This window comes from Rhyacophila brunnea, unplaced genomic scaffold, assembly GCF_057557595.1.
Source record: "Rhyacophila brunnea isolate RB1 unplaced genomic scaffold, BYU_Rbru_1.0 scaffold_24, whole genome shotgun sequence".
Lineage (NCBI taxonomy): Eukaryota > Metazoa > Arthropoda > Insecta > Trichoptera > Rhyacophilidae > Rhyacophila > Rhyacophila brunnea.
Genome location: NW_028232904.1, coordinates 20,634,419 through 20,656,015, shown reverse-complemented (window position 1 = coordinate 20,656,015; position 21,597 = coordinate 20,634,419). Strand labels below are relative to the sequence as shown.

General features: G+C 35.6%; 1 protein-coding gene across 5 annotated transcripts in view; it reads right to left on the bottom strand.

The window, feature by feature from the left end:
- jbug (filamin-type immunoglobulin domains fbug) overlaps positions 1–21,597 on the bottom strand; it is a 241,573-nt gene that overhangs the window by 108,830 nt on the left and 111,146 nt on the right. For all 5 annotated transcript variants that reach the window (XM_085950990.1, XM_085950988.1, XM_085950991.1 and 2 more), the window contains exons 11-20: positions 20,154–20,317; positions 19,299–19,541; positions 17,411–17,531; positions 15,851–16,241; positions 14,858–15,039; positions 13,099–13,225; positions 11,855–12,101; positions 10,426–10,628; positions 8,941–9,044; positions 7,667–7,834 (exon numbers count right to left, since the gene is read on the bottom strand). In XM_085950990.1, coding sequence (XP_085807116.1) covers positions 7,667–7,834; positions 8,941–9,044; positions 10,426–10,628; positions 11,855–12,101; positions 13,099–13,225; positions 14,858–15,039; positions 15,851–16,241; positions 17,411–17,531; positions 19,299–19,541; positions 20,154–20,317 — 1,950 coding nt within the window. The remainder of the gene's footprint in view (positions 1–7,666; positions 7,835–8,940; positions 9,045–10,425; positions 10,629–11,854; positions 12,102–13,098; positions 13,226–14,857; positions 15,040–15,850; positions 16,242–17,410; positions 17,532–19,298; positions 19,542–20,153; positions 20,318–21,597) is intronic.

The window sequence follows — 21,597 nt, the reverse complement described above, 5'->3', positions numbered from 1 at the left end:
CTAGGACATTGAGCACATGAGTTATAATTTCCTCTGTGGAAATAATTAATCAGTAGGTATCTCCACATTATAAACAAGTTGCATTTCCGAGAATAATTACCTACGCACTAATTGACTACATCCATTGAAAAAAGTCGCAGTTTCTCTAGGGTGACCAAACTTGCTAAAATTAAACCTATGTGAGATATTATACGTAGTGAATTTGAAACTATTTCTTTATTATTTTTATATCAAACAGAACAGCCAATGGAAACATAAAACATCCATTTTTGTCGTATTTATTTATTAATTAAATACTTATAAAACTTAAGTTTATAAAAGACTTTGCTGGTTGCAATAACTTTTCATTATTATATTTTAAATTTTTGTGATCAATATGTAACTGTTTGTTTCCTTAATAAATTAATATATATATATAAATATTTAATATATATTATTATAATCTCTGCATGTAGGCCATTTGGCGTAAACCTAAATTGATCTGCTTAATTTTGATAATCATGCACAACTCCATATAATTATTAAACTCATTATTTCGTTGTACTTGTCAGCTAAGCATTTTGAACATATTAGATTGATTAAGACGAGATATACCTAACTTGCCGGCAACACCGAGTTGAGACCCGTTCAATTGAGACTTTCCAGCGATTATAAATGCATAAATTATATAATTTGACTCTAAACGGCGTATTGAAAACATGTGTTTAAAATCTATAGGTACAACATATTAATATAATAGAGATACGACAATTTCAATATTCATAATATGCCATAGTTTTGTTTATTCATGGAACGAACCATGACAAATTAATGAATGTTACAATAAGGCCCGTTTCAGACGGGACACGGGTGTCGCGCTCGTATATGATATAGGAGGCCTTTGTATTCGAATAAAGGGGCCCTTGTATTATGTTTATGAACGCCCCAGAACTAATGAGTCAACGCACAATTTTGCGTTATAAATTAGAACATAAAACCGGCTGCGGTAATAAAAACAAGTGTATCGGCGGCTTGAGAATGTAGCGGCCGACGGAAAAGTGTACCGGACACGCAATGACTCATTAGCTCTGGGGCGTTCATAAACATAATACACAGGCCCCTTTATTCGAATACAAAAGCCTCCTTATTATATACGAGCGCGACAGCGGTGTCCCGTCTAAAACGGTCCTAATTCTTACAGACCTACAAACTTATCTGTAGAATGGCCAAAAATGGAACTACAAACTACTATAAGACGCCATTTTGAAAATGTCATTTGAATGTCAGATTTTGTCCAGTTACGAGTCTTGATTGGGTAGTTTTCGACAGTGGCTCCCCATCCCATTCTTCAGATAAGTTTGTAGGTCTGTAAGTCGATTTTATTGTCCTTTTTTTTCAAAATAATGGAATCCCATAAAACCGTTTGTCTATTATTTCTGTTGTCATTGGAACAAAACAATTTGTTTTTAAAATCTAGCTGTCACTTTACCAGTTTATTTGATAACGTTTTATAGATTATAGTTATACATTCATTACAGGGTTTTAATGCTATTTATGATACGTATTATAATATGTATATTATACATTGTATGTTTAAAAGCACATGTAAGTACATTTATTACAAATTAAAATCATTCTGTTTGCCCAGTATCTTTTAGCCAAAACCATACATTTTTCCTCTTCCTAATGCGAGTTTCTGAATCTTCCTCAAAGCAATGGATTATCCCAACAACAGATTAGATACAATCTCGAAAGATGTACGAGGGTGGGTCAATAATTCCTTAGAAAAAAGCATTAAAATAGATTTTATTTTTGTATTTTTTTTTTATTTCTCAACATAATCTCCTTGGAGCTCAATACACTTGGTTAAACGTTTCTCAATTTTTTTTAAACCGTCAGAAAAATAAGTTTTCGGAAGGTCCTCAAAATAAGCATTTGTCCGATCGATGACTTCTTCATTTGAAAAAAAACGTTGTCCACTTAGCCATTTTTTTAAGTTTGGGAAAAGGAAAAAGTCACTGGGGGCTAAATCTGGCGAATACGGTGGGTGGTCGACCAATTCGAACTTCAATTCTTCAATTTTAGCCATTGATCGTAAACATGTGTGAACACGGGCATTGTCCTGATGAAAGAGGATTTTTTTCCTGTTTAAATGAGGCCGTTTTTCTTCAATTTCGTTTTTTAGCTGGTCCAATAAAGATGCATAATAATCCCCTGTTATTGTTTTTCCTTTTTCCAAATAGTCAACGAAAATAATTTCACGTGCATCCCAAAATACAGTAGCCATAACCTTACCAGCTGATTTTACGGTTTTCGCCTTCTTTGGACATGGTTTGTCTTCGCAATCCACTGCTTTGACTGTTCTTTCGTCTCGGGAGTATAGTGGTGTATCAATGTTTCATCTACAGTCACAAAGCGACGAAAAAATTCATCCGGATTGTGTTGCATGAGCGACAACAGGGCTTTAGAGGCCACCACCCTATTGCGTTTATTGTCGACTGTGAGCAAACGCGGCACCCATCTTGCAGAAATATTTTTCATGCCCAATTTGTCATGTAAAATAGAAATGACGCTACCTTTTGAGATCCCTGTAACCTCAATTATCTCACTCAACTTTAATCTTCGGTCACTTAACACCATATCGTGGATTTTATTGATCATTTCTGGTGTAGTCACCTCTACAGGACGTCCTGAGCGTGGTTCATCCTTTGTTGATGTACGACCACGTTTAAATTCATTTAACCAGTTATAAATAGTTGCAAGTGAAGGAGCAGATATGCCGTGAACTAAATCCAACTCATTTTTTATTTCCTTTGCTGTTAACCCTTTTATATTAAAATGTTTAATAACAGCTCTAAACTCAATTTTCTCCATTTTTGTAAACAAGCAAATTTTTTTTTTAAATGTACGAAAATAAAAAACAACAACCCGACCAATCTGATTGAAACTTCGCAGCATACTGAATCGGTAGTGCCGCTGCATGAAAACAAACCGCTTACAGTACTAGTCGCGCCACCTGTCGGCTTTTCTAAGGACTTATTGACCCACCCTCGTATCATATTTTGATGGACTTTCTAGGCAAACTTCTTCATAACATAACTGTGAGAGCAGTGGCGAATGGTGGAGTAAGGCTGTAAATTCTGACATAAATAATCCAAACTAATCTTTGTCAGTCAAACGTATTTGTTTTTCTATAATCTAAGCGTATTTGTTATCAATGAACTAATTACTACAATGTGTAGCTGTAGATAGTGTTTGTTAGTTTTTTTTTAAATTCAATTAAATTCTGCTTAATCCAAGCCATAATAGATAATAGTCAACAGATATTCATGTATCTATAAAATATTTAAAAATATGCCATTAAAGCATATTATATAGAAGAATATCTTTATCGACTATGGTTTGGTCTAGGCATGGCTGTATTTTAAAAAACTAACCAACACCATCTGTAATATGTATTTTTAGTATTTTAAGTATGACTGAAAAAGTGTGCACTATTTTTCGATCGCCCATAACATATCTCAACTATTATGGTTTGAATTCTAATGAATTTAAGTTTTGTACTAATCCATTTTAGTCGTTTTTTTGCGACCCGGGTTTCGTCTTTCGGCATCTTCAGGCACTATGTGACCAAAAGTGTCAGTGTGTATTTACCTTTGGTGAGTGCACATAGTGCCTGAAGATGCCGAAAGGCGAAACCCGGGTCGCAAAAAACGACTCAAATAGAATAGTACAGAGCTTAAATCCATTAGAATTTAAATTCAAATTCCATCAAGTACCTTCGGTCGATAGTAATAATATTATTATGGTTTGCTTTAGGCAAGGTTTAATTGAATTTTAAAACCAACCAGCACTATCTTCTTAGTTCAATGAAAACAAATAAATATGCCTGACAAAATTTAGTGTGCCATTATTCATGTCGAATCTTAACAGCCTACCTCCACCCCTCGACACTGTGTGCGAGGGATACGTAGGATGTAGCAAAAAAAAAACTAGCTTTGGTCGGCAATTAAATTGTGATTTTTTTTTATTTAATACTTATAACACCTAAACTGGCTGATACCACTAGAAACCTTTCCTCTATAGTAATCTGTGTCTATATAACTGTGTTTTAAAGATATCGTAAAATGTAATTCATTTTTTCTGATTTCAGCAAATTAATTATCTAACACTTGGTCACCCGAGACAAATATGCAGGGCTGTCGAGAAAGACATGTTGCACATATTATTGAAGTAATCGTAAAATTGTTTTGCCTACATGACCAGTAGACAGGAAAAGAAATCGCTGGCAAAAAATGACAACGGAAACCATAATTAATATAGATCAATCAATGTTTAACACATACAGAAAAGATAATTTCATTTCTAGGTATGTTTTGAATTAGCTATTATGGAATAATACTGACGAGGGATTGCAATCTCGTGTTATGTTTTCAGCAACTTGCCAACGGGCCCCGATCCTTCACGTGGTCCAGCTGAAGGTGTATATCAGTAATAAGAAATGATGAAATTTTGAATTCTTGAGATTCGGGATTTCCAGAAAAGAATTCTCGAAATATCGAGAAATTCAAAAAAAACCCTGTAAAAATCCTAAAATCGATGTAAAAACAGACGAATTCCAAAAAAAATATGATTTTTTTATTTATGTAAGAAGACAAACAAAATAGAATTAGGTAAACAAAAATAATTGAAAACATTACTTGTTAAAATAGGATATCAACCTTCGTACACCTGTAGACCACTGAAAATAGGAGACACATTTTGCGGACCACTAACGCAGAAATAAAAAATATTATTTTTAAGGTAACGTATAATAACGTCTGATCGCGGTTGATGTCGTCAAGAAAACCATGAATCTATTTAAAGAACAAAAACAGAATGCACAAACACTTCCAGGTGCACCGGTTTTGAAGATTTTAATGGAATTTTTAGCATATATGCATTTGGACCCCAAAAATTTCTAGACCACCAGAAAATTTCTTCGGATCACTGGTTGAGAAGCACTGATAAAAGTAAGTAAATCAATAATTATCATAATATCACATCAAATAGCATCACACAACGACATATTTTAAAAGTTAATATTGTTGAAGTAAAATAAAGTTTTTTACTATTAGAGCTAACTTGTGATATGTGTTTATCTCACTTGGCTGGTCGAGCCGCGACGTAAACCCCCAATGATAAATCGAGTGCTTAAAGTCAGACAACGTTATCTACAAAAAAGTGTTTTTTTTTTTTTGAGATAACGTTATTTTACATTTACGGCTACATGATAGTCAAACAATGTTATGTCAATCTTTTCTAATTTCTTATTAAATCGTCAGTAAAGTTTAACGCTAACTACATAAGTTACCCTTGTTTTCATATTTTTTTAAAACTATCCCTATAAATTTTAACATCATCATAAGCAAGATAAATGTACAATACACAATAAATTATAAAATATTAACATTGGGTTTTAAATAAACATTTCCCTTGTTAAGTTACAAGAATCTAAAATAACGATTTTTGGCTCTCCTGTAAAGTTGTAGACTTTTGTAGATAGTGTTGTTTGACACTAAGCCCTCGAAATATCACTAATCACTCTAAATAGAATGTGGACAGAGATGAGAGCTTCAGCATCATAATTACTTTCGTTTCGATGTTAAATACACAACCAATCTAATCCAATATGGTATCACTATTTTAAATAGCATCATCAAACGAATTAGACATTTTAGTTCTTGAATTTGCTTTTCACCCACGATTTCTTTTTTATCAGTGCAGCTTAACACAGTTAACACTTTAGCACGTTTCCATTATTTTCATTGGTCCAAATTAACACGGAAGCCATTCCATACACAAGGCGGTTATCAGCAGCTATCAACGACTATCTACAATAATTGGCAAATTCGTAATAAGGCGAAGATTTTAGTTGATAAACATGTCATGTGAAATACGTCTCTTATTTGCGGACTTTGGTCAAATTCGGTCATGTTCGTGCTGGCATATCTATGTATTTCCACCCGAACCTCGAAATGTTCAAAATGTTGTATTGAAACGTCAAACAACATAACACAATCTACAATTTTATTAATCGTGTCATTGCAACATGTAGTAAAACAAATATTAGTTTAGTAAAACAACCTATTAAAAATATCACCCACATTTCGAATATAAGCAAATTAATGGCAATCAATGAATCGTCTTGAAAAAGTATGTTAACACACCAGAAATTGAGTCTATAAAACGACAACCTTAATTCGAAGTGTGGTAAAGGGGCTAGTTTCTCGATGTTTGTATTGTAAGATATAGTTTTCAAAACTGCCGCACCTCAAATTATAGCTGTTGCTTATCTAGGAGTATACTCTGAGGCAGTGGCGGCCGGTGATAATAAAATTAGGGAGTGCAAATAAAGACATGCATTCTCCTTTTCGTGGTATTGAAAAAAATTGGCAATAGCCTTCGTGGTGGAGGTAGGCGTATGTTAAACGACGCTTACATTCACGGACAGCATTTATTTGTTGCCAAAGTTACAAAGTTCAAGTCTTGGTATGATAAGTATGATGTAGTGAAGTACACACTCTTTTAGATTTTCATTGTAACTAATTACACTTCATATGTGCTGACATAGTTACCATGTTTGTCACTCCTAACTTCCATAAATCGTAACTGATGTAAGTATTTTAGATATGTGTCATTGAGAAAAAGCCGCAAACTCCTCATTTGTCATCCCACATTATTCTCATATACGTGCTGTATTATTTTTACAAATTCTATGGATCATTAATTTTCCAGCGGGATTGATTTGGACTTGTTACATCTGTTAAAAATTTGCTACTACTTTTGTACACCTCAACTCCAGAATTGCACTCCAAATGAGACTGATTTGAAAGATATTCAACGTCAAAAATAATAGTATAAGTAGGTACTTACATAAAAAGTTGCAGTATCCACATGTTATTATGCAAAGGTTATTAACAGTATATTATATGTATTATGTTACTTACTTACTTTGCTGTAGATTTATATTCAAACTATTTAGAGTTTAATTTTGAAATGTAAAATAATTATAAAATTGGTATTTGTATGTTGAGATTGCTGTTTGATGATCACAATATTACTTTAATCAATATTTTGATTGATTCAATATTAGTATGGCATCATACAACGGAGCATTTACCACATAACGTATGAAATAATAATATAGTATTTTTAAATACTGAGCGGGAAAGTTATACCTACTTTATAGGCGCGTACATACAATATTTTAAATGCGCCAGTCAACGCGTGATCTATCGGCTATGATTAGAAGCTCTCGGGGGGAGAACACTGCTCAAAGCAAGCTAAAAATTGTACGTTCATTGCGCTAACATATCGGCAGCATGCAAAAAAAACCGTGTACGGGCAGGCAGGACAAATCCTCTTTAACACATTCAACAAATACTATGAAAGACGTATGTGTATTCATCCAGCTTCGCGCCCGGTCAAAAATACTACGGAAATATACGTGTATACGCGTAGAGGACGGGCGACAAATTAAAGATATTTTACAATAATTAACTACTATGTAGGTATTTGAATACGTACATATTATTACATATAATAATTTGGGAGATCAGTGCACCCTTTGCTCCTATACAAGAGCCGTCCCTGCTCTGAGGCTAACGCACTGCAGCAAGTAGTTAGTTTGGTATAATTGACTCACCGGGCACGGTGTCCCCGTTGAAAGTGATCTGCACGGTATGACTGGCAGGCTGGTGAGGTGTAAAAGCCGCGAGGAATCTCTGTCCTCCGAGGGCTCGCACCGACGACGTTACCCGGCCTCCGTTCACCAGGATCTCCAGGTTACCGGAGCCAGCCCTCGAACCATCAACTAGTGAAAAGTATATAAAAATAAATGATAGTTAAATGTTAGTATTTCCCGTCAACAGAAGAAACATAATAATACACTGCACTGTTAACAGCAATGAAAGCATGGTACTATGTGGTTATTTAACGTTTACATATATTTTGAAAAATAATTTTATAATGAGAATTTCTCTAACATAAAATTCAATTGGCAGAAATTATGCAAATTGATTTCTTCTTTTACTCATTTGGAGAGTAGGTAATTGGAGAGTGTCAGCGCTGGATTGTCCAAGATGGAGGAAGTTTTTGAATGAAGCCTAGACTCACCAAGGGTTGTAGTGCCGTAAATCGTACCCCCGCAACTAAACCGCCACAAGTCCAAATTTACGTGTTTTGAGTTAATTACTACGTTTAATTGTCTATGGTTCATAGTATATGTACCAAAAATTTCATATCTCTAAATCATCAAATTCAAGTCAAAAATTCATTCAATATCTAAATATATTTCAAAAACACAGTCCAAAAATGCGAAAGGTAAAAACTTCAAAGCTGATTTTCTCTGTTTGACGTTTTTTGGATTGTGGGAGTTTAGTTGCGGGGGGGGTGTGAAATGATGATGATGACTCGTAAGTATTGAGTTTATAAAGGCTCAAGGAACCCGTGAACCCATAATAAAAATAATTCACAGCATATTTTCCGGGTAAACAATGTAATTATTGTGATACCGATACTTCTCTGTGGGTTTGAAACCTAGAGTCTAAAGGAGAAATAAGTGAAGGCCATCCGAGTACCTATTCGAAAATAATAGTCTCCGAAGAATACTCGGACCAGTTAAAGAAAATGAAACGTGGCGCATCTGCATGAATGCTAAGCTCTTTGGACAATTCAAGCCTTTATAATATAGTTAATATCTTGAGGGTGTGAAGATTCAAATGGCGCGGTCACATTGTTAGAAGCGATGATTATAGAGCTCGCAACCCCTTGGCCATCCCTGGGTGGACAACGTCAAGAGGGACACAGAGAATACTGGAGAGAGTGAACTCGTAATAGAGATAAAGAACCTGAATGGTCTGTAGCACCAGTTTAAATAGGTATGTATGTAAATATATTTAGATAATATAATGAACTCACTTTCAAATTCCACCGGTTTTCCGACCACCCCATCCGGTATATCTTGGACGTGGACAGAACTTGCTCCTCCTTTTTCAGAAAAAGATGACAAATTCTGTGAACTCCTGCAAAAAAAAAATGATTTGTTTAGATTCAATCGTTCTCATACACTAAATTATTTATTGGATCTGGCAAAATACACATACTAATTGTTTTTCAAATGTGTGTATTTTGTCAGAGTATGGACTTAATAAGTTGAGCAAGTGGCTAACATTCATTTCTCGTAAAAAAAAAACAAAAATCTGTTAATACCAGCCTCCAGTCCGTAGCCCATATCGTGGGGTTCCTGCCAAAAGTTGGTAAGTCGATAATTTAGGTACCATTAATTCAAGGTCATCCAAACATGCACATAAAGCACAAAGATATTAGCATTATGCCTGATTTTAGAGGGCATATTGTCAAACTCCAAATTGCAATTATTACTCCATAACATGATTTTGAGACTTACCAACTTTTGACATTAACCCACAATATGATCTTCTTAGGATCTGACATGGTCAAAAAAAAACATTATTTATACTAAAAATCAATTTTGACAAACATCTTATCATATTGTCATCCCCTAGCGGAAGTCAGCCACCATCAGGGAGATATTTGCATTATCATCTGCTACCCCAAAAACTCCAGTGATAATGTACTCGTACGAATCACAGAGGTTCTTAAAGGGGGACATGCTCAGCGTACGTGAAAATGGAGCTTATATATTTTTAATAAAATGACTAATTCTTGTCAAATTTGGGATCACAGAGATTATCAATATAATTTTTTATTGTAAATATTTCACTATAATAATGTCGACATAAATTTTACTAATGGTTTCATAAATGCTTTTAAAAATTAAAAAATATAAGAAATCTTAACACCACAGCACATGGATGTACTGAAATATGACTATATTCTAAAACATTAGAGCGAGAGGTTTAAAAGAATACTATTTTATGTAATAAAAATACTTTATGCAGTCAGCAAATGTTTAAAATAAATATAAAGTATAATAAGGCTTTAAAATTATGTAAATAGATTATCTACAACGTTTAAGGAATGTCCAGGATCATGCTTTGAAAATAGCATAAAAGCTCCATTTTGACGTACGCTGAGCATGTGGGCCGTTAAATCACAATATGCAGCGTTGTACTCTGCTACTCTTACCGTTGATCTTCCCTTGGATGTATCACAAAGATGTCCATCTGAGTTTTTCAATTACCTACTCAAGCTGTAGCTCTGACAAGATTCTGACATGGAAATTCAAGCAAGTAAAGGCTGGTTCGATAAATGCTGTCAGTGCAAATGAATTTATTTCTTCATTGTCTAAAATGTTATAAAATACCGTTTTTGATGTTTCATTTTTACATTGCTCTACTTTTGTACATTCAACATTAGTTCACATTTTCAGGAGTCAATTATGTATGAAAGACGAACAACACCGCCTGTATGTTTTGAACTTACCTAAATCTGGGATGCGTGGCGTCTGTCTCCTCTGCGTGTGAATTGTTATTTAACGCCCCCCCACTCTCTCGGGGAGGCCTACTTGATAAAAAAGACTGCTGTATACTGCTGAAGGGGCTGCTGCTCTCATTCGCGTCCCGTCTGCTGTAGGAGGATGACGAGTTCACGAAATGGCTCTGGGAGACACTCTTGAATTCCTTGCCCTGGCAAAGTAATATAAACAATGAGATTGTAGAGTTCGCTATAAATGTCAAGTTCTTTAACAGAATTGCAGGGATTTACTATTTATTATTTTTAACACTACAACATATTGTGAGGTCCAATGTTAGTGTGTATTAATCACAAAACACCCAGTCTTCGAGAAAATCACATAAATCTGTTGTAACCTCACCGGAATCAAACCCGGAGCCTCCGGATGAAAGACAAGCGCCTATTGCACTGGACTACAAGGGATGAACAGCGGATCCTCACTCAGAGATAAGGCGATATTATGACACCGGGTTTAAGTCAAAACCTTGATATAATTAAAATAATAAATAGGAGTAGCAGTTCGTGTGTTATTTAGGGGCGGCACATTATAAAGGACAGTAAATGAAGCAACGAATATTACAATTTTTGAGAGCAATGGCGGTTTTCCATGAAGCAGACGATGCGGTTGCTTCGTTAGAAATTGCTGACTTCTTAAATTCTCTCAACCCATCCTATGATACACAAAGGACTTGGACCTTTTCATGACGGGCCTCCAAACCTATCAGATCCTCAGACCTGCACGTACTTAAAAACACGGATGTTTGTGAATAAGTTTTGTGGAAATGCTCTTATTATCAATATAGATATAGGTTGCACACACAAACTGGTCTCGACTGCAACACGTCAAATTTGTCAAAGTGTCATTCACAAAACACATGTAACTTAATGTACCGCCGCACAGTGTCGGTGTGACATTTTTGATAGAAAACAATATCTGCTTGTCACATGTAACAAATTTCATGGGACATGGCGCGTCGGCGCATGCACAGTTGCTGATTTTTATGGCCAGTCATTCGTTTTGAGTAGCCAGTGTGGAGAAGAGAGTTGCAATATTGTCGGCTGTTTTAATTTATGGCCATGACGCAGTCGAGATGATTTTGTATAAATAAATAAGTAATAAAATATATAGGTAATATTTTGCATACAATTTGGACTAAAGATGAAGGGGATGACATTCTAATTCTGCCTAAGGGTGGCACTTTGCGGAGGGACATCACTGAGTAAGTCAATAGTTTGAGCAAGAATCAAGACTGCAATTCAGGTTTCGTGAGCTGTTGTAGTGTTAAAAAGTGTTTTAAATATTAACTCGAATCTTGTACAAAATAAAAAAATATTTTGATCATTTGAATTACTGCCTTTAACGAATCAGGATCCATGAGACACATCTGACGGTACTTACATAATATCCATCTGCATCCACCTCATCCCTGGACACCACAATGCTTGGCTTCACATCCACAGGCTTGTAAGGCCCACCGGCCAATTCGTCTAGCTGCCGATTGAAGGAGTCCTCGGTGAAACTGGAAAACTTGTTAAACTGGGTATTGCGCCTGGTCTCCGAGTCATGGAGCGGGGCAGCTGCTGGTCTTTCGTATGATAAGTCCGTATTCAGCTGGGATTCGGCTAAGTTTGCAAGAGACTCGAGGCTGTAATGAAAATAACATATTAATTATTATCAATATGGACCACCGTACAATGAGAGTTGCTGTCCAAATGAGAGTGGCCGTAGCAATATTCAACTAAATACAGAATTTCTGGGTATATTAGTTAACGACGGTTCGGATTGGTTGAGTAGTTTATTTCTAAATGATTTAGTAATTTAGTAGTAAGTGTTCGGACACAGTACATTAGTCAAAATGAACAGAGCACAACGTAACAAAGCGAAAATAAATAATTAACTATTTTTTTTATTCAACGAATAATTCACAAGATTTAAAAATGTAACATTCTTTTTATTGAACATACGTCATAATTTAAAAATACTTCTGAGAAATATATCCTTAACCAATAGAAAAAATCTTTTTTTTTATAAAAATACGACACCCAGCAGGATTCGAACCTGCGTAATGAACCTGATTCGAAGTGTTTTCAAATTATATATGTTCAAAAAATAAATAAGTTAATAACTTCATTTATAATGGCTATATTAAAAGAATTGGAGGAAGAAATTCTATGATAACTAATAAAGATAACGTGTTCAGACTTGTCTCGTGGCTTGTTTAGTATTTAGTGAGAGGTGTTGGGGGTCGCTATTCGACCGAAAAATTAGAACAAAATGGATTGACTTGACTAAATAATTTTACTAAATTACTCGACTAAATTTGACTGTGCATACGCGTTTAGTTACTAAATCACTCTTCACTTGACTAAACTACTCGACTAATCCGAACCGGCCTTTATACAGAACCAAATTCCGGCTATCCATTGCTTGCATTATGACAGTATGTAATATTTTACGATAGTCGCAGCATTGAGTTGATATTGAAGTTATCCCAATAAACCACACCACACCCGCTCTTAATCGGGCGTGACATGGGACCTTAGGTTTGGATGTGAGGGATCAGTAATTTTTATGACTGAGAATGTCTCACCAGAGCATTCATTATACCATAACAAGTGTTGATTAAATTTAAAAATAGTTACCTGTTGGCACTCATGAGATGCTTTGTCTTGGCGATGGCATCCCAGGAATCCCTCCTGCCCGCCGACCCCTTGACTGCAGACACTCTTATATTTGAGCTGTGATCGATACCAGTTTGATGATCGAAACCTACGATAAATAAGTACCCATGAATTACACATACGATTTTTAAATTAAACAGCGTGGATCAGTGTTTGGTAATGCAGGCGTTACATTGCATCAGATGTCTCAATATTGTATTCAATGTTTTAAATCATTCAAACCACTCGACCATGGCTAAATTCGAGCACCCACATACAATGGAAAGCCTGGCGTTAAAGATCGTATTGAAGCTCGATTTGATATAAATAAAAAGGATTTCAAGTTATACATTTTTATAAAAATGGATGTTTTTTTTAAATAAATATAAAAAATATTAAAACTATGAATTACTCAAAAATCTCTACGACAAAACATATAAAACTTAACAAACCAAATTTGAATAATAAATATGACCATAAAATATATGTACCTAAGTAATAATAAGATGGGGTCTTTTGACAAATTCACATTTTATAACATTTTTTTTACAATTGTTAGTTTATCTTTGACTTAAAATAAAATATATTTTTAAAAGTACACATTTGTGTCGCTAAATTTCAAAACCCGCTATAACACTTTTTTGAAATAATTAAGATATATATATCGTTGGATTCGTTATTAAAATCTCTACATGAATATTTTATCGTGTCTTTCAAAATCTGCTACGATTAACTGTCATTTATGAAACAAAATCAATGTGTCTATCAAATCCCGCTATAACACTACTGAAACATTCAAAAACCTTTGTAGTTCAAAAAGTTTTTGGTACAGTTCGATTATGAGGAATACAGCGGAAAACACATTTTGAAAATACCCGATATACTGGAGTGGGTTAGTTTAGGTTAGGTTAGGTTAACCTAACAAATAATCCAGTATATCAGCTATTTTCAAAATGTGTTAGCCGCTGTATTCCTCATAACCGAACTGTACCATGTTTTTATTGATTTTCTCAGCATAATGAAAAAGTATTATAGCGGGTTTTGAAACTCAGCGACACATTTATTAATTAATACAGTTGAAATTGTAAATTATCAAGCTTCAGCAAGCTTCGCATTTTTCCGCTAGGTGCCTCTGCTGGTATAAGGATCCCCTTAAGTTGTTCGAATTTGTCTGAATTAAGATTTTTAAAAAGGCATAGAAATAGAAAAAAATTAAGTTTTTTCGGAAATATGATTATTGCTCGCGGGTCCCACAGAAATACTTGGCAGGCTGTAGTTTGCCTAGGCCTGGTATAGAGTATAATAAGGCTATACCTCAGTTGAGGCATGGTCTAAAAAGATCGTGGCTAGGCGATGCGCGGATTGCGGGTCGCGGGTGCAAATGACGCATGCCGACCGAAATATAATTTGTCATATAAATCCAACATGCGTCCATATAATGTTCTGTTTATTGTTCTATTAGTAACAATAATAATATATTCATTGACATGTTTTCTTTTTAAAGAGAATGGGTAATGTTTTTAGTCATCTTTACATGATTAATACCCCCGTCACCATTACGAAACAAATTGACGTATTGACACCTCGACGTTCGCTCTCAGACTGCCAGCGAATTTCAGCAAAATTTCGTCGCACCTATAGTTGAAAATTATTTGCCGTTTCACTGAAGTATCGCCTTAACATGCTTATGGTAGAGAGACAGCTAATTAAATTAAATGAGATAATATAGATTTTGTCTTACTGGGGTTTTCATTCCTGTATGATCTGCCGACAATTGGAGTCCTATCGACGAGGTCTTCCTGCCCGCCGGAGTTGTACGAACTGTGCATCCGGAAGTTTGAAGATTTCTCCGTAACTCGAGACGTCGTCAGCGATGGACTGTCTCTTCCGTACAGGTTTTGACCATAGCCTGGACTCGATGTTCTGTAAGTTAAAATAAAGATTACATGGTGGATATAATAGATCTCAACTAAAAATGTTGTACAAAAACCTTTTTAGGTTACTAAGGCTAATGATTATTAATTTATTTTTTAACCATGTTCGATCCAGAGTGGAGGTTGTATTCAGAGATTTTTTTTGTTTTTTAGGAGAAATAGATGTTAACCACTGGTTCAACCTATTAGGTCGATACTCTGGGTACAAACACACATTGATAAACAACAAAATTTGGCTGAACTCAAACCAGAGACCAGACATTAAAAGCTGATAACCGCTTGTCCTTAAATTAGATGCAAGTATTTTCTCATTGCAGATTCATTTATAATATACAGAATACGCCATACAAAATCTCAACACTAAAGTGGACCTGTTTTGACAAATAGGCCAAAGACATCTGATGAAAATCTGTAAAACTCACCCTTATTGCGATCAATGTGGAGTTAATTTTTAACTACATTCTGTACGTATATTACAATAAAAATCTGGCTGTATGGCATAGGACAATTAATAACGATGTATAGAAATGAAAGTAGATTTGCGAATTGAACTTTATTCTAATGTAGATAAAGTTCATTTTGCAAACTCATTCATTTGTATTTATCCATTACAAAAGAATAACATTTATATAAGCCAAACTGGGCAGACTCTGATTTGTATAGGCACAATCTTTTATGAGGTCAATGGTAACTATATTTATAATAAATTTTGGTACCTACTTATCAAATGAATGTCTTGCATTACTGTTTTAACCCCAAAACAAATTTTTATACAATTAAATATTTAGATGAACAATCACCTGTTGATTGGACTAGCTGTCCTTCCAACTGGACTCGCAGTCCTTCCTATAGGACTGGCGGTCCTATAACTAGGACTCGATGTCCTATTCAAATCCGAACGGGGATCCAAATACTTTGTGGTGATGGGACTGGACGTGACATTCCTCGGGCTGTCCGATCTGTACTTGCTGCTGGTGCTGATGTCTTGCGTCTTGGTGACCTTGGTGACATACCCGGAGTCTGTCATATCATAGGAGGATGCCTTCTGGGTATTGTAGTCATCTCCGAATGAGGATTTGTATGCGTTTGACGTGTCGTATTTGGATTCGTACGACGAAGATTTGTTTTTACTGTAATCGTTGTGGGTCAGGCTGGATCCGTTCAATGGGCTGCTTTCGCGGTATCTGCCGCCTGAAAATAAATTAAAACAGTTAAATACACAATATGAGTTTTCTATAATCTACTTTATATGGGGACCAAAAAATCAAAAAGCTAAGTGTACACCTGAGTGGACTACGTTCGGCAGTGGCGTGCGCAACTCAAACGTATAACCAAAAAAGACTAGAATGCCTACAAACATTTCACACACGGTTATACGTTTGAGTTGCACACGCCGTTGACACCCCGCCGAACGCTGTACACTAAGAGATATGTTTACTCATTGAAACGATAGGTACGATCATGCTTTCAGAATAAATTACATCAGGATTAAGATACATTTAGCGTCAGCTTATAACGTCGTGAGTCCCAGGTTCGAATCCTGGGTCTGACAAATACATATTATATTGTTTTTCAATTTGTGTTTGAGTCAAATTATGGACTAGTGGCTAACATCCATTTCTCATAAAAACAAAAATCTGTTAATACAAACCACCACTCTGTGGAGGCCCATATGATCTTATTAGGATTCGGACATGGTTGTCATGTCTAAGATACATTTTAAATGGAAAACAATGATAAAGACGTCATTAATATGTCACCGTCATAGATGTGGATGTTATCTTAGTTTATCGAATTAATGCCATTGCCTCCCCTTCTAGAAGTTTTGTGAAAAGGGTGGAAGAGAACAAGGTGAAAGAACCCCTTTGCCGAGAGGACAGACACATGGGAGAGACGTTTGGAAATCATTATTGAGTATTGATACGTAAAAACATAGGGGATGGTTTCGCAATACCCGTTTATGTGGACATATTAAAGACTATATATTTTATTTTTATATATATATTTTAATCATTACCGCGGTTAGACAAACAGGTTTCGACCACTAAAAAAGAAAGCTGTTCCAACTTCTACAAACTAAACACATATAGAACCTCGGATCTCTGGAAAGACAAGGATGGGCTATTATGGTAAAAAGAGCAAGCACATCGAGGCCTTAACCTCATGTACCCTTTATATACACTTTAAGCATGTTAATGGATATCACTGTTTAAACTGGGTAAAACTGAAATTATTCAGTGTCGACAACCTGTTGTCTTCATCGAATGACAAGATTTTTTAATTGTGAATTTTTTTTCTTAATAATTTTTGTCGGAATGGCAGTATGATGGAAAAGTATGACCGCAAAGTTGAGAACAGACCTGGACTTGCGACTCTGACTGGGCTCTCTCTGGTCTTCGAGGAGCTCTTACTCTTGTGCGAGCCGACTCTCATCATGAATGGAGATCCTTTCACATCATATCCGTTGAAATACACGTAGATCTAAAAAGAAAAAATATAATTACAAATTGTTAAAGTCAGTGGTTTTCAAACTTCTCCATTCCATGGAGCCTTATAGGCCATCCATGGACTGAAACCGTATGCGGTTTAGAACCGTGTGCCAAACTAAGCTTATCTTTTCTGTTCATGGAAATATATTTTCACAAACTATATTATAAGCATCTGATCATATCCGTTTATAACATACACTTACACTTACAAATTTAGTGAAAATATATTTTCATGAACAAAAATCACAAGTTTAGTATGGCACACGGATCTAAACCGCATACGGTTTCAGTCCATGGATGGCCTCTTACAGTGTTTTATTCATGACATTCTAAAACTTAATAGGTTAGGAGAGCATGTTGTTCACCATTCGTTTCTCAGATCTTCAAATCAAACTAGACATGACTGACCAGTGACATACCCAGGTAAAGTGCCGCCATTGATTAAACTCAAAACATGCATGCAAAGAAGTATTTAAAAAATGTATTTAAAATAAAATATATAGGTACACAAATATATTTTTTTTATTACATCAACAGGTCATGAGGCCCAATAAGAGTAGTATATTTAGCAATAGAAGTGAAACAACCACAAGCACCCAGGCTTTGAGAAAATTGCATAAATATATTGTCACCTCACCGAGAATCGAACCCGGAGCCAACGGATCAATCAGAGAAGAGGCGATATTATGACACCGGGTCAAACTCAAAGCTATATAAATATAATAATAAATTGGGGTGGTAGGCAGTTCATGCGTAGCTCAGGCCTGCGGCACATTATAAAGGGTAGTAAACGAAGGAACGAATATAAATATTACATCTTTTGAGAGCAGTGGCGGTTTTCCATGAAACAGATGATGTGGTCGCTCATTGCCCACTGAAGAAGGAAGCCGATACATTACACGACTGGTCCTACTTTTCGCCTCTCCCGTTGTCTATGGATGACCTGTCATTGTCTATACTATAGAGTGCTCATACTGACGCGTCTGTCGTGTTCACTTGTCGGAGTATTCTTAGTTTCAGATTTCTTTCAGATTATTTTAACGTATCTTGGAGACCTTGGAGTTAATCCGATTTAGTGGTTATGTGTTATTAATAATTGGAGGTGACGATCAAAGTAAGTAAACTTCTTCTGTGTATAATAATATCATAATACACTAGGACGTTTGTCAATGTGACAGTCGATTATAAACGACAATAACTAATAACTTATTTATACTCTTCAGACATTATAGAATACCAAACTCTGCTTGCAAGTAAGTTTTCAATAAATAGTATGGCAGTAGACCACTCGTTGCTTGTGCAAAAAGTTATGCTCAGGCTTTATTAATCTAAAGATGGCGGTGGGTCGCTTCATCAGAAAATCCTGACATCTTAGTTAAAAAAAAATAATGGAAGCATAAAATATTCTTACAACCCATCATTCCACCTCCAACCAACACATAACAAGTCTACACACACGGGGCGACACTGCAGCTACCTCCCTCATTCCTGTCAGATTTAAAACCCACTGAAAGATTTCCATTTTATCTTCTTGAAAGTTTTTTTGAAACTCGTTGCTAACCTAAAACAATTGGTGTTCAGAAACCATTTTTCCATGAGAAGTAACATAGAATAAGTATGAAAAAGGTCACAGGTTATTTAGCTACTATAAAAAGAGGTCGCGAATCGCAAAACGTTGAGAACACGTGTATATTGTAGAGTGCAAGTTAACCGCAAGTGCAGTAAAGTTGTGTGATATAGGAAATAGTCTTGAACTCACTCTGTGTTTCCCGTTATCCTTTGGCATGAAAGAGACCCGATAAGTATGAGCGTCGAGCTTCTCAACGGCTGACATGACACTCCTCTTGTCGTGCACAATGTCCACGTTGAGCTCTCCCCTTACTCCGGCGCCGCAACCGCTGGTGTCCACCAAGAAGTAATGCGCCTTGTGGGCGATGGCTCCTTCCAAGCCGGAGACTGACACTCCGGCAGGGTCGAAGACATCACACGTGAATGGGCCACCCTGCGTTAAGAAAGTCGTATTTGTTAAACGAAAATTTGAACAAAACACAAAACAAGACACTATTATTTTCACAACAAACATTTTATAAATAAAACAAAACATGATTTTTTCGAAAGACTTATATTATACTGTATAAATATTTAAAAAAAATCAAAATACTGAACAAATTAAAGCCAAAACCGTCTAAATTTTTAGGCTATCGTTTGAACATTTACAATCCTTCTATTCTAGCAAGTAGCGGTGGATAGTAAGGGCAGATTGGCCCAGTCGAATACGTTATGTTATCGAGTAATACGAGTTACAAGTACAAATTGTTTTTATCATAAATCATAAATAATGTAACAGTAAAACATAATCCAAATAAACATTTTTTTTTATTTTTAATCAACTGCAGCACCCCCAGATCCACAAGCATCCGTGGATACGCAGATACGCGCATAACGTTAAGCGCATGTGTATAATAAAATATGCCTAATATAATAGGTAGGTATCGCATAAATCTGAATAAATCATACATATTTCTGGCGCCTTTTCGTTGTGTTCCTTACATTCTTATTGCCTTCCGAATCATTCAATATTTTTGACAATAGGATTTATATATCTTTTTCTTACTTGAATGTTCTTTCCCTGGTATGTGATGGCGATTTCCCAGGTTCCTGGCTCATCGGGTTTAAATATGGCACTGCTAGTGTCATCCACGTGCTGTAGAGGGCAATGCAGGGACCGTCCCGATGGACTGTATGCTGTCACCAGAATGTCTTCACGCTTCGGGGCACCTAGAGTCATGAGATTGCATTCATAATAATAAGATATCCTTACAATAAAGAGTAATTGTAATTTTATTATTAAATTATTTTTTGTTCAAATCTAAATACCTATACACAGAATTTTAATCTAAACTACCAATGACATTATTAATGGACAACGCACTCAGTACAGTAGCTAGCAAGTAAATTCATGCATAGCGACATTCGTACATGCATAGGTAGACGTCACGCAATTTCCATTATGCGATATCACGCATCGGGAATTTATAACAATATCACCTTTATTGTAATGGCGGTAGAACAGTGTTTCTAGTCTCAATGTTCATTTGATCGAACGCGTACAAACCGAACCATTCGGCAGACCTGACAAAAAGCATCGGGAATTTATAGCAATATCACCTTTATTGTAAATGGCGTTAGAATACATTATGCCATTCGGCAGACCCGACAAAAAAGTGAGTGTCATTTTTTTTTCCAGATGCTTCGTCCATATTAATGTCATTGTAAACTACAGTCGAACTTTTTTATTGTTATTACGAGGAAGATGGGACCAACTGAATTTACTCGTTATAAGCATTACTCGTTTTTTACGTTATATAACATTTTTCGTGCCACGTTCTATTTAAGCATAGAATATAAAAAATCTAAAAACCATCATATAAATCCCTGAAACAAGGCATGGCATTCATAAACTACAAAAGAAGTTGTTTATTGTAAAGAAGTGCTGAGCTGGGTAGGTACCTACTGACTTCACAAAGCTTGGATTTTTTACATGCAATTTCAACCAAATGCGTGGATACTTTTTCAATGTTGTCGGCGAAAACACCAATTAGGTACTTAGACACTTAACTAGTGTCATAAACGTAATCCAATCTCGGCGGCATCGGTGCCCGGTCGGATTTTAAATGTTGTTTTTAAACAATCCACACATCAACAGTTTTGCTCGGTATACCCGAGAAGTAGCTCGTTATAAAAGTGAATAAATGTAAGGAGAAAATCATAAACTAAAATGTCAACGAATGTTTCCTCATTACATCCGAGATCTCGCTATTTCCGTGATCGTAATAACCAAGTTCGACTGTACATCATTTTGAAATATATAATGAGTAGGATTTGAACACAATTATTCCGGGTAATCTAAGAATAATTCCAAATAACTATGTGTACAATTCAACAGCCACCGCGTCAACACTAGTATAGGTCAATCATAAACTCATTAACAAAAGCACAGGGTGACCCATCGCGAGTGATAAACCTAACCAAGTGTACAAGCACATGACCCGGGATCC